The sequence below is a fragment of the Oncorhynchus nerka genome, linkage group LG25 (assembly GCF_034236695.1).
Source record: "Oncorhynchus nerka isolate Pitt River linkage group LG25, Oner_Uvic_2.0, whole genome shotgun sequence".
In the NCBI taxonomy this organism is placed as follows: domain Eukaryota; kingdom Metazoa; phylum Chordata; class Actinopteri; order Salmoniformes; family Salmonidae; genus Oncorhynchus; species Oncorhynchus nerka.
Genome location: NC_088420.1, coordinates 17,757,015 through 17,771,766, shown reverse-complemented (window position 1 = coordinate 17,771,766; position 14,752 = coordinate 17,757,015). Strand labels below are relative to the sequence as shown.

Genomic DNA, 14,752 nt, shown 5'->3' with positions numbered 1-14,752 from the left:
GTTTCTGTATCAGTGGTAGATGGTAGATATATCCAATGCAAAAAACATCTACATTTAAATGGTATTAATATTAATTTGCATTTAGGTCCATTAGGTCCTATATATTCCTGTTAATTCCCACAAAGTTTCCACCTCTGAATATTCCCCAAAATGTGCAACCCTACTAGATACGTAAACATTATTAAAGTGGCTAGTGATTCCTAATCTATGTCTGTAGGCAGCCGCCTCTGATGTGCTAGTGATGACTGTTTAGCAGTCTGATAGCCTGATCAGTATCCGGATTTGACTGGGATATTTCCACGTCAATCTGATTCAAAATCCGAGTTGTTGCGCCTCGAATGGTACCCCGCTTTCGTCTCATTCTTTCTGCTTCATGCCGACGTTCCTCCTCAGCCATTTCAGCCACTTCTTCGTCGCAGCTCATATCCCGGGTTACGGCACCAAATTTTAGATTAACTAACTTCAAAGTAATGACTCGGGACGTCGGGTTTGATACGAAAGCTTCTTTTAGTAAGAATACTTGTTCACGTTACATTTAACAACAATTGTTTTGGTACAGAGCAATGCAGGTAAGATGCTGTCGGAAAGTCAGCCACAATCACTCGCACCTGCACATAATTGGCGCGTTATCACTCATTCCTCTCGCAAGGCATTCTGGGACTTGCAGTCAAAAAGCGTAATTCAACACAACCCAATACAATTACATATGCAAATAAATCCAAAGAAATATCCTTAAATAAAGCTCAAAGAATAAACTTAAACATTAACTCAAACACATTAAAGTTACAACAATGATGGACTGTCGTTTCGCTTTGCTTATTTGAGCTGTTTTTGCCATAATATGGAGTTGGTCTTTTGCTAAATAGGACAATTTTGTAATATTTTTTTTTATTAGGCTCTCCATTAGCTGTTGCAAAAGCAGCAGCTACTCTTCCTGGGGTCCACACGAAACATAATACAGAATGACATAATACAGAACATCCATAGACAAGAACAGCTCAAAGACAGAACTACAAAAAAAAAAATTTAAAGGCACATGTAGCCACATATCAATACATACACACAAACTATCTAGGTCAAATAGGGGAGAGGTGTTGTGCTGCGAGGTGTTACTTTATCTGTTTTTTGACACCAGGTTTGCTGTTTGAGCAATATGAGATTAGGATTATTTTCATCTGTATACCAACCACCCCTACCTTGTCACAGCAAAACTGATTGGCTCAAACACATTAAGAAGGAAAGAAATTCCACAAATGAACTGTTAACAAGGCACACCTGTTAATTGAAATGCATTCTAGGTGACTACCTCATGAAGCTGGTTGAGAGAATTCCAAGAGTGTATAAAGCTGTTATCAAGGCAAAGGGTGGCTACTTTGAAGAATCTCCAATATAAAATATATGTAGCTTATTTTACACTTTTTTGGTTACTTCATGATTCCATATGTGTTATTTCATAGTTTTGATGTCTTCACTATTATTCTACAATGTGGAAAATAAATCAAGAAACCTTGGAATGAGTATGTGTGTCCAAACTTTTGACGTGTGTGTGTATATGTGTGTGTATATATATATATCTCAATCAGGTCTGATGACATTGTTACTTTTAATATGTTCTATTCAATTCCTTATTCATGAAAAATTAAATCCTCATTATTTTCACTCGCTCATTCTTGTCATCAGCTGGCCTTGGGCGTACTGGTACCCTGATAGGCTGTTACCTAATGAAGCACTACCACTTCACGGCAGCAGAGACCATCGCCTGGATCAGGGTCTGCCGGCCGGGCTCTATTATCGGGCCTCAGCAGCACTTCTTGGAGGAGTAAGTACTCCTAATAGCTGGTCCTAGATCAGTTTAATTCAGCTACATGTCTCATTCATATACACTGAACAAAAATATAGTACTCCTAATAGCTGGTCCTAGATCAGTTTAATTCAGCTACATGTCTCATTCATATACACTGAACAAAAATATAAATGCAACAAGGTCAAAGATTTTAATGAGTTCCATTTCATATACGGAAATCAGTTAATTGAAATAAATGAATTAGTCCCTAATCTATGGATTTCACAAGACTGGCAATACAGAGATGCATCTGTTGGTCGCAGATGCCTTAAAAAAAATACAAATATTCTCCAGCATGCCAGTGGCCATCGAAGGTGAGCATTTTCCCACTGAAGTCGGTTATGACGCCAAACTGTCAGGTCAAGGTCAAGATCCTGGTGAGGACAACGAGCACGCAGATGAGCTTCTCTGAGACGGTTTCTGACAGTAGATTTCTTATGTAGAAGTTCTTCAGTTGTGCACACCGACAGTTTCATCAGCTGTCAAGGTTGCTGGTCTCATACAATCCCTCAGGTGATGAAGCGGGATGTGGGATGGCGTGGTTACACGTGGTCTGCGGTTGTGAGGCTGGGTGGACGTACTGCCAAATTCTCTAAAACATTGTTGGAGGCGGCTTACGGTAGAGAAATTAACATTTCATTCTCTGGCAACAGCTCTGGTGGACATACCTACAGTCAGCATGCCAATTGCAAGTTCCCTCAACTTGAGTCACATTTATTTTCTTTATTTTTTAAACATGATTTCAGTTTAATCCACCTGAAAAGACAGAACAAATAATACAACAAATATTGTGGTTAAATTCAAATATACTAATGGATAAAAACACTGTATTTTTCGAAGAAATGTTTAAAGAAGGTATAATTTTAGTGAATGATATCTTAAATAGGACTGGTGGAGTTATGTCACACATGCAGCTAACACAGACATATGGAAATGTCTGCTCTATCCAAAATTACAACCAATTAATTGCAGCATTACCACAAAAATGGAAGAGGCAAGTAGAAGGGGGGAAAAAGTAAGGAACTTGTGTCGGCCCTGTTTTAAAGAACATAAATGGTTAAAGAAAAGTGTAATAAATAAAATCATGTACAAATTTCATTTAAGGACCAAAAAACGGACAGCTGTGCCATATAAATTGCAAAATCGTTGGGAAGAGATTTTCAATGTACCCATTCCATGGCACATGGTTTATGAATTGATACGCAAAACTTCAAATGTTTCAATTTAAATTACTATACAAAATTCTTGCAACTAATAGAATGTTATATATATGGGGGGATACAATCTTCCCAGCTCTGCAGATTCTGCTGTTAGGAGGCAGAGTCATTAGATCATTTATTTTGGTATTGTCCATATGTAGCTCGTTTTTGGTCACAGGTCCAGGAATGGCTGAAGAATTGCAACATTTGCAACATTTGCCTAGAACTAATGATAGCAATACTGGGTGATTTGAAAAGCCATAGTCAATCTATCAATAATATAATAATTATTTTAGCAAAAATGTTTATTTTTAATTTACAATCTGTAGAAGCTATGAGAATAGAAAGGTTCAATTAGTTTGTGAAGCATCATAGCACAGTTGAAAAATATATGGCAAATAGAAATCCAAAATGGATGCTGTTGAGAGATAGATGGGAGAGGTTGAATGGAGCTGAAGGGTGGGACTAAAAGCAAGATAAACCATGTAAAACATACGGGGTCTGTAAAATGTATATAGGATCAGAACTTTTGTGAAATAGCAAAGTTACAAATAGATATCAAACTGGATGGACATCAGAAATAGAGGAAGGACTAAAAACAAACAAAACATAACTATTGTAAAATAGACTGTGTCTGTAAAATGTGTATAAGATCGAACCCGGATCTGTAGTGACGCCTCTAGCACTGCGATGCAGTGCCTTAGACCGCTGCGCCTCTCGGGAGGCTAATGTCATTCTGTTTAATCAGCTTTTTGATATGCCACTACTGTCAGGTGGATGGATTATCTTGGTCAAGGAGAAATGCTTACTAGCAGGGATGTAAACAAATGTGTGCACAAAATTTGTGAAAAAGAAGCTTTTTTGTGCGTCTGGAAAATTTTGGGGATATTTTATTTCAGCTCATGAAATATGGGATCAACACTTTACATGTTGCGTTTATATATTTTAAGGAAATGCCTTAAGGAAATGCTTGTTGAAATTCTCAATGATAGTAGATTTATCAGTGGCGACAGTGTTTCCTAGCCTCAGAGCAGTGGGTAACTGGGAGGAGGTGCGCTCATTCTACATGGACTTTAGTGTCAGAACTGTTTTTGAGTTTGTACTACAGGATGAACATTTCTGCTTGAAAAAGCTAGCCTTAGCTTTCCTAACTGCCTGTGTATATTGGTTCTGTGTAAGTTCCCTGAAAAGTTGCATATCACGGGGGCTATTCGATGCTAATGCAGAACGCCACAGGATTTTTTTGTGCTGGTCAAGGGCAGTCAGGTCTGGAGAGAACCAAGGGTTATATCTGTTCCTGGTTCTACATTTTTTGAATGGAGCATGCTTATTTAAGATGGTGAGGAATGCACTTTTAAAGAATAACCAGGCATCCTCTACTGACGGAATGAGGTCAATATCCTTCCAGGATACCCGGGCCAGGTCGATTAGAAAGGCCTGCTCGCTGAAGTGTTTTAAGGAGCGTTTGACAGTGATGAGGGGTGGTTGTTTGACTGCAGACCCATAACGGATGCAGGCAATGAGGCAGTGATTACTGAGATCTTGGTTGAAAACAGCAGAGGTGTATTTGGAGGGGAAGTTGGTTAGGATGATATCTGAGGGTGCCCGTGTTTACGGATTTGGGGTTGTACCTGGTGGGTTCATTGATAATTTGTGTGAGATTGAGGGCATCAAGCTTAGATTGTAGGATGGCCGGGGTGTTAAGCATGTCCCAGTTTTAGGTCACTTAGCAGCACGAGCTCTGAAGATAGATGGGGGGGCAATCAATTCACATATGGTGTCCAGGGCAGAGCTGGGGGCAGAGGGTGGTCTATAGCAAGCGACAACGGTGAGAGACTTGTTTCTGGAAAGGTGGATTTTTAAAAGTAGAAGCTTGAATTGTTTGGGTACAGACCTGGATAGTAAGACAGAACTCTGCAGGCTATCTCTGCATTAGATTGCAACACCACCCCCTTTGGCAGTTCTACCTTGTCGGAAGATGTTATTCAGGGTTTTTGGTGGTCTTCCTAAGCCAGGATTCAGACACGACTAGGACATCCGGGTTGGCGGACTGCTAAAGCAGTGAATAAAACAAACTTAGGGAGGAGGCTTCTAATGTTAACATGCATGAAACCAAGGCTTTTACGGTTACAGAAGTCAACTAATGAGAGCACCAGGGGGAGTAGGAGTGGAGCTAGGCACTGCAGGGCCTGGATTCACCTCTACATCACCAGAGGAACAGAGGAGGAGTATGATAAGGCTATAAGAACTGGTCATCTAGTACGTTTGGAACAGAGAGTTAAAGGAGCAGGTTTCTGGGCGTGATAGAATAGATTCAAGGCATAACGTACAGACAAAGGTATGGTAGGATGTGAGTACGTTTTTCACCTGGGCAGGAGAATTTACAGAGGCGGCAACTTGAATGAACACTGATCGCTTTTATTAGAATTTTTACATTGCAAACAGTGAAAATTATTTTTTATGCCAAGAGATGTACCAAATCCTGGCAAATGGGTTCTGGAACGAAACAGTCCAAAACTGAAAGGTGGCAGGATCCGTCTCAAATTGAGCACTGTGTTTGAGGACTTGGCGAGGTAACTTTAGTCAACTCTGCGTTCAACTCAGGATAACTGGTCATATGAAAGTGGCCCACCTTTTAGCCACGTAAATTCTATGGCAACGAACCCTTCAGAACTAACTTGCTCCGGGGCAGGCTAATTAACAGCTAACTCCACTTACCCTGAATGAAATGACGACTGAGTTAAGGACCAATGAAATCAGATTCCTTCCCTCTTGCAAAGATCAAGACATGAAACGAGAGGTCTCTCCACAATCCCCAAGTCCAGAACAGACTATGGGAGGCGCACAGTACTACATAGAGCCATGACAACATGGAACTGCTTTTAAAATAACAGTTCATGTTTGTTGCCGGTTACGTTTCTGTTCCTTGAAAAATGACATTTATTTTCCGGTTTTTGTTCTGTTCCCTGAACCGGTTCCAAACGCTGGTTGCAGTGCTCGGGTCTTGTTCCTATTCGGTCATCTGTGAAGCTGAACAGACTCCTGTCCTGGTCCTCCACAGCTTGTATCAGAGTATCTTTAATCATCCCCCTTCCTCATCTCGACTCATCCCTCCGGACTAGCTATCTGTGAATTCCCCTCTGAATTAAATGCAGAATTTTCCGAAATGTTGTAGATTTTGGCAGGGGACCGCTTCTTTCAAGTTGCTGACTACTCTGTGTGTGTGCATTGTCTGTCCATTTCCTGTTAGACTTTCCCCCATGGAGGAGTGTGTTCCCCCTTAACACACACACACCAGTAGGATACTTTTGACAGCTTTTCAGGCTTACCCAACAGCCGTTCTGTGGGAAGTGTTTGTCTGCTCAAGTGTTTGTCTTTAAACCAGGAGTTGGAACCTAGCTGTAAGTCGCTCTGGATAAGAGTGTCAGCTAAATGACTACAGTGTAAATGTTGTTTGTCCTAATTCTCCAATCTGTCCATGTTCTGGGGTGAACAAAAGGGTAAAGATTAAATGGGGTTCTGTTTCCTCTGCTCCATTCAATCCTTCAACAGCAGCTATGGTCTTATCTCTTGGCATAGTTTCCATCCCAACACAATGGAATGGTATGGATGGACAAGCTGGTCTGTATCGGTCTCTCTCTGGTCAGGCCACAAGTGACACGGTGTTATAGACTTAAGGTCACATGGTAGGCGAGGATTTCCTAATGCAACCTCTCCATCTTTCCATCTCTCTCCTTCCTTCCCTCTCCCTCCCTCCCTCTCTCTCTTTGTCTCAGGAGGCAGGCAGCCATGTGGATGCAGGGGGACATGCAGCGTTCGCAGCCGAGGGGTGTGTCTCACCTCATCTCCAGCATGGACGACCTCACCCTCAGACCAACCCACACCTCTATTACCACCAGCAGCCCCGCTGGCATCCTCAGGTCCCACAGTACCGACCGCCTTCAAGAGGTCAGCGCCGCCCACAACCCTGCCCTGGGTCCTGTTCATTAGGCACCAAACGGAATAAAACAGGCTGAAACAAAAATGAGAGTTTCTCTTCCGTTTGGTGCCTAATGAACAGGACCCTGACAATGCCCCATTTTCCCTGTGGATGTGATGTACATCTGCATTGTTTCCAGCTAAGAGGCTGCAGATATTCTCCTACCTTTTAGTGTTCTCTCTGTTGACTGGAGAAAATCTGTGATGTCTGCGGTGTATTATTTAGTACATACCTGTAATGGAATGTGTTGGAATGTAATTTATTAATCAAACCAGCACTAACCAGCACTAAACAGACTTTAGCAGCATTTCGCAAACTCTGTCCTCGGGACCCCACATTTTTATTTTTGCCTTAACACTACACAATCATCAAAGTTTGACGATTAGTTGATTATTTGAATCAGCTGTGTAGTGCTAGGGCATAAACCAAAACGTGCACTCCTTGGGATCCCGAGGACTTAGTTTGGGAAACCCTGGACTAGAGGATTTATTTTTATAGACAATTGTTCTTATACACAAAACAGTACCATATTCTGGTCTGTTAACCTCTTTCAGCTAGGGGGCACTATTTTTATGTTTGGAAAAATAACGTTCCCAATGTAAACGGCCTATTTCTCAGGCCCATATGCTAGAATATGCATATAATTGACAGATTAGGATAGAAAACACTCTAAAGCTTCCAAAACTGTCAAAATATTGTCTGTGAGTATAACAGAACTGATATTGCAGGCGAAACCTGAGGAAAATCAAACCAGGTAGTGGCTTCTATTTTGAAAGCTCCATGTTCCATAGCCTGCCTTCGCTCCATTTAAAGGGATATCAACCAGATTCATTTTCCTAATGCTTCCTCAAGGTGTCAACAGTCTTTAGACATAGTTTCAGGCTTTTATTTTGAAAAATGAGCGAGAAAGATAACATCGGGTCGGTGGATAGCTGGGTGTTCGCATGAGTTTTGCTTGTGTAACACAGTGGGGCAGCCACTGACTCTCCCTCTCCTACTGAAAAAGAGACAGTGCCGGTTGATATATTATCGATGATATATTTTAAAAACTTAAAAACTTTGACATGTTTCTGTGGATATTACGGATACTATTTGGAATTTTCGTCTGCGTTGTCGTGACCGCTCGAGCCTGTGGATTTCTGAACATAACGCGCCAAACAAACGGAGGTATTTAGGATATAAAAAATAAGGAACATTTATTGTGTAACTGGGAGTCTCGTGAGTGAAAACATCCGAAGATCATCAAAGGTAAGCGATTAATTTTATTGCTTTTCTGATTTTCGTGACCACGCTACTTTGATGCTAGGTGTTCATAATGTTTTTTCTAGTGATCGATGAGCTTACACAAACGCTTGGATTGCTTTCGCTGTAAAGCTTATTTTCAAAATCTGACACGACAGGTGGATTAACAAAATGCTAAGCTGTGTTTTGCTATATTGCACTTGTGATTTCATGAATATAAATATTTTTAGTAATATTATTTGAATGCGGCGCTATGCAATTCAGCGGTTGTTGATGACAATTATCCCACTGAAGGGATGGGTAGCGTCAAGATTAATCCAATCTACCGTATATACTTAGCCACATTATCTTATGTGATCATGTGTTCTCTCCACAGAACGACTACATTGGGGAGAATGGCCTATGCATGACCCAAGGAGATAAATTGCGTGCCTTAAAGGGCCGGCGCCAGCCCAGGTCGGCCACAACAGGAGCTCTAAGGTAAGAGCTGCCTGGGATACTCCAAACTTCCCCTTTAAGATCCTTTCACTTTATTAGTTTCCACCTTTTTGAGATCTCAAGGACTTTTCTCCTTTAGCTGTATAGCTTGTTACGTTTGAACTCTGTCCTCCGTTCTATGGAAAGTAATACATATTTAAGTATTTCAGTTACTCAACCATAATGCCATTACAACTTCTATGACAGGTTAAAGGTCTATACAGGAGATATCAGATCAGTATACTTCAGGGTTCCCCAACTGGCAGCTCACAGGCCCGAATTTCCCAGGTAGTTTTATTTGCCCCCCCCACCCTTAAGTTTTCTGAGCAAAAAATAATAAATACAAATTTCATTGTTGGGTGTAAAAAAATGTAAAAACACCAGGATATCAGGTGATTTTACATTTACATTTACATTTAAATTTGGGAAATCTGTTCCGAAGTATTTCCACTAATAATAGAGACACGTGATCATAAACAAATGGAAGCTAAATTTATGTTTTATTCCAATATTATATCTGTTAAGGCTTCTTGCGGTTAATTTGCAGTCTATGAATTATTTGTAATTATGTTCTGGCCACCTGACCATCCGCACAAGAAAAAATGATCCCGCGGCTAAATATAGTTGATGGTCCCTGGTATACGTCAAGGCACTGAGACAAAATGCTGAAGTAAATAGAAATCAAACCAGAAGTATACTGAACTAAAATATAAATGCATCATGCTACAATTTCTACGATTTTACTGAGTTACAGTTCATATAAGGAATTCGGTCAAATGAAATTAATTAATTAGGCCCTAATCGATGGATTTCACATGACTGGTCAGGGGTGCAACCATGGGTGGCCTTAGAGGGCATAGGCCCACCCACTGGGGAGCCAGACCCAGCCAATCAGAATGAGTTTTTCCCCATAAAAGGGCTCTATTACAGACAAATACTCCTCAGCACCCCAGCCCCCCCAACCCCCCTCAGACAATTCCGCAGGTAAAGAAGCTGTATGTGGTTACACGTGGTCTGCGGTTGTGAGACTGGTTGGACAGACTGCCAAATTCTCTAAAACGACATCGTAGGCAGCTTAGGGTAAAGAAATTAGCATTCAATTCTCTAGAAACAGCTCTGGTAGATTTTCCTGCAGTCAGCATGCCAATTGTGCGCTCCCTCAAAACTTGAGACATCTCTGGCATTGTGTTGTGTGACGACAACTGCTAATTTTAAAATGGCCTTTTATTGTCCCCATGATTATGCTGTTTAATCAGCTTCTTGATATGCAACACCTGTCAGGTGGAGTGATTATCTAGTCAAAGGAGAAATGCTCACTAACAGGGATGTAAACAAATTTGTGAAAAACTTTTGAGAGAAATAAGATTTTTGTGCACATGGAACATATCTGGGATTTTTTTTCCTCCGCTAATGAAACATGGAACCAACTCTTTACATGTTGTTTGTATTTTTGTTCAGTGTATTTTCGCTGGTACGACAAGTTCTGGTTGGCATGGAAACCACCGCCCTGCTGGGTTCAGTGTCAAGGAGGTTTCAAGTTGTATTAGTCGTATGTACAGGAAACGCATGGTATACATCGTCCAACGAAATGGAATGTTTTGGATTTATCTGTCTCCTAGCTAGTGAGACAGTCTGTGGCTCTGTGATCTGACTCAGGGCTCTGGTTTCCATGGTTACCTTGCTGAAATAACACAGGCGCGGTCCGGCAGGTTATCCAGTATATTGGCTTGGTGTCATGCTGGGCTTTTCTGTTAAATACTTGCTTTGTTTTCTAAACCTCTAAAGTCATTTTTGAGCTTTTCGTTTGAGGTTTTAGTCATGTAGCCTACATGACTCAGTAAAGTGCTTTGAACGCTAGGCTAGTAATCGCTACTTTTCCACTTCCCAGTGCTCTAAGTACATATACAGTGCATTCGGAAAGTATTCAGACCCCTTAACATTTTCTGCATTTTGTTACGTTTCAGCCTTATTCTCAAATGGATTAAATTGTTTTCCCCCCTGATCAATATACACACAATACCCCATAATGACAAAGCAAAAACAGGTTTTTTGAATTGTTTGCAAATGTATAAAAAAAATCAAGAACTAAAATATCATATTTATATAAGTATTCAGACCCTTTACTCAGTACTTTGTTGAATCAGCTTTGGCAGCGATTACAGCCTCGAGTCCTCTTGGGTATGACGCTACAAGCTTGGCACACCTGTATTTGGGGAGTTTCTCCCATTCTTCTCTGGAAACCTTCTCAAGCTCTGTCAGGTTGGATGGGGAGCGATGCTGCACAGCTATTTTTAGGTCTCTCCAGATATGTTCGATTGGGTTCAAGACCGGGCTCTGGCTGGGCCACTCAAGGACATTGAGACTTGTCCCAAAGCTACTCCTGCGTTGACTTGGCTATGTGCTTAGGGTCGTTGTCCTGTTGGAAGGTGAACCATTGCGCCAGTCTGAGGTCCTGAGCACTCTGGAGCCGGTTTTCATCAAGGAACTCTCTGTACTTTGTTCCGTTCATCTTTCCCTCGATCCAGACTCTGCCACTGACAAACATCCCCACAGCATGACACTGCCACCACCATGCTCCAGCTTAGGGATGGTGCCAGGTTTCTTCCAGATGTGACGCTTGGCATTCACGCCAAATAGTTCAATTTTGGTTTCATCACACCAGAGAATCTTGTTTTTTATGGCCTGCGAGTCCTTTAGGTGCCTCTTGGCAAACTTCTAGCGGGCTGTCATGTGCCTTTTACTGAGGAGTGGCTTCCATCTGGCCACTCTACCACATAGGCCTGATTGGTGGAGTGCTGCAGAGATGGTTGTCCATTTGGAAGGTTCTCCCATCTCCACAGAGGAGTTCTGGAGCTCTGTCAGAGTGACCATTGGGTTCTTGGTCACCTCCCTGAACAAGGCCCTTTCCCCGTTTGGTCGGACTGCCAGCTCTAGGAAGAGTCTTGGTGGTTCTAAACTTCTTCCATTTTAGAACGATGGAGGCCACTGTGTTCTTTGGGATCTTCAATGCTGTAGACATGTTTTGGTACCCTTCCCCAGCTCTATGCTTCAACACAATCCTGTCTAGGTGCTCTACAGACAATTCCTCTGACCTCATGGCTTGGTTTTTGCTCTGACATGCACTGTTTACTGTGGGACATTATATAGACAGGTGTGTGCCTTTACAAATCATGTCCCATCAATTAAATTTAGCACAGGTGGACTCCCATGTTATTTCTGTTTTTATTTTTAATACATTTGCAAACTTTTCAAAAACCTGTTTTCGCTTTGTCATTATGGGGTATTGTGTATAGGTTGATGAGGAAAATGTTTTATTTAATCCATTTGAGAATAAAGCTGTAACGTAACAAAATGTGGAAGAAGTCAAGGGGTCTGAATCCTTTCCGAATGCACTGGAAATGTGTAAACATTCTGTCTCTGGAAGTGAAACCTCATTTATCTTTCTTGCTCTTTTTTTTCAGACTTGAAGACATGAAAATGCACACCAGGTCACCGTCCCAACCTTTTAGGTACCTTTACAATAGTGTTGACTATGTGGTTTGTCTAAGTGGAAGGGGTGTATCCTAGCTATCACAAAACAGTCTCCTCAATATGTGCCATCGACACCTCTCTCGAGTCTCAACGCATATCTCGGCACACACAATGTCCCTCACACATGCTACCATGCCTGTCTATATTTCATTAAATTCGGTGCAAAGTATAGCTCAACTCAAGCTGTAACTAGGTTACCTGCAGCAAAGTGCTGGATGGTCAGAGGTAGAGGAGAAGAGGCGACTTGGGAGTGTGAAGAGGGATGGAAATGGAACTCCCTCTTTTGTGCTAAAGTACAGCCCTTAATTAATTTTCCTCAAAGAGGAGCGAGAGAAGAGCCTCTACACAGCTCTCCGTCCTCCCACTCCTTTAGGCTTGGTTCTTTCACCTATTCAAAGGTTAGCGTGTAGGTGTGTTTGTTGTGTGTTTGTTTGTGTGTCTGTGTAACAGTATAACTTTAGACCGTCCCCTCGCCCATACCCGGGTGCGAACCAGGGACCCTCTGCACACATCAACAACAGTCACCCACGAAGCATCGTTACCCATCGCTCCACAAAAGCTGCGGCCCTTGCAGAGCAAGGGGAACTACTACTTCAAGGTCTCAGAGCAAGTGACGTCACTGATTGAAACGCTATTTAGCGCGCACCGCTAACTAAGCTAGCCGTTTCACATCCGTGACATCTGTATGTGTGTATCTCTGCGTGTCTGTCTGGGTGACAGCATGTGTGACTGTGTGTGTTGTCTGCGTGCGTGTGTGTGTGTTAGAGGTCGACCAATTATGATTTTTCAACACCGATTATTGGAGGACCAAAAAAGCAGATACCGATTAATCAGACGATTTATTTATTTGTAATAATGAAAATGACAACATTACTGAATGAACACTTATTTTAACTTAATATAATACATCAATAAAAATCCATTTAGCCTCAAATAAATAATGAAACATGTTCAATTATGTTTAAATAATGCAAAAACAAAGTGTTGGAGAAGTAAAAGTGCAATATGTGCCATGTAAAAAAAGCTAACTTTTGAGTTCCTTGCTCAGAACATGAGAACATATGAAAGTTGGTGGTTCCTTTTAACATGAGACTTCAATATTCCAAGGTAAGAGGTTTTAGGTTGTAGTTAATATACTATTTATAGGGCTATTTCCCTCTATACCATTTTGTATTTCATATACCTTTGACTATTTGATGTTCTTATAGGCACTTTAGTATTGCCAGTGTAACAGTACAGCTTCCGTCCCTCTCCTCGCCCCTACCTGGGCTCGAGCCAGGAACACATCGACAACAGCCACACTCGAAGCAGCGTTACCCATCGCTCCACAAAAGCCGCGGCCCTTGCAGAGCAAGGGGAATAACTACTGCAAGTCTCAGAGCGAGTGACGTTTGAAACGCTATTAGCTCACATCCCGCTAACTTACTAGCCATTTCACATCGGTTACACCAGCCATTAGGCTGATAGGCTTGAAGTCATAAACAGCGCTGTGCTTGCGAAGAGGTGCTGGCAAAATGCACAAAAGTGCTGTTTGAATTAATTCTTACGAGCCTGCTGCTGCCTACCATCGCTCAGTCAGACTGCTCTATCAAATATCAAATCATAGACTTAATTATAACATAATAACACAGAAATACGAGCCTTTGGTCGTTAATATGGTCGAATCCGGAAACTATCATTTCGAAAACAAAACTTTTATTATTTCAGTGAAATACGGAACCGTTCGGTATTTTATCTAACGGGTGGCATCCCTAAGTCTAAATATTCTTGTTACATTGTACAACCTTCAATGTTATGTCATAATTACGTAAAATTCTGGCAAATTAGTTCGCAATGAGCCAGGCTTCCCAAACTGTTGCATATACCCTGACTCTGTGTGCAATGAACGCAAGAGAAGTGACACAATTTCACCTGGTTAATATTGCCTGCTAACCTGGACTTCTTTTAGCTAAATATGCAGGTTTAAAAAATATATATATATCTGTGTATTGATTTTAAGAAAGGTATTGGTGTTTATGGTTAGGTACAGTCGTGGAACGATTGTGCTTTTTTTTTAAATGCGCTTTTGTTAAATCATCCCCCAGCGTTGCATCGATTATATGCAACGCAGGACACTCTAGATAAACTAGTAATATCATCAACCATGTGTTAACTAGTGATTATGATTGATTGATTGTTTTTTATAAGATAAGTTGCTAGCTAGCAATAACTTAACTTGGCTTCTACTGCATTCGCTTAACAGGCAGGCTTCTCGTGGAGTGCAATGAGAGGCAGGTGGTTGGAGTGTTGTACTAGTTAACCGTAAGGTTGCAAGATTGAATCACAGAGCTGACGTTCTGCCCCTGAACAAGGCAGTTAACCCACCGTTCCTAAGCCATCATTGAAAATAAGAATGTGTTCTTAACTGACTTGCCTAGTTAAATAAAGGTGTAAAAAAAAAAATGGGCCAAAATCGGTGTCCAAAAATACCGATTTCCGATT

The 14,752-nt window shown here is 41.4% G+C and overlaps 1 protein-coding gene across 6 annotated transcripts in view; it reads left to right on the top strand.

Annotated features, from left to right (window-relative positions):
* The window catches only part of LOC115109101 (dual specificity protein phosphatase CDC14AB-like), a 64,170-nt gene that overhangs the window by 41,158 nt on the left and 8,260 nt on the right, over positions 1-14,752 (top strand). For all 6 annotated transcript variants that reach the window (XM_065009623.1, XM_029633697.2, XM_029633696.1 and 3 more), the window contains 4 exons: positions 1,681-1,819; positions 6,819-6,990; positions 8,640-8,743; positions 12,202-12,249. In XM_065009623.1, the coding sequence (XP_064865695.1) occupies positions 1,681-1,819; positions 6,819-6,990; positions 8,640-8,743; positions 12,202-12,249 (463 nt within the window). The remainder of the gene's footprint in view (positions 1-1,680; positions 1,820-6,818; positions 6,991-8,639; positions 8,744-12,201; positions 12,250-14,752) is intronic.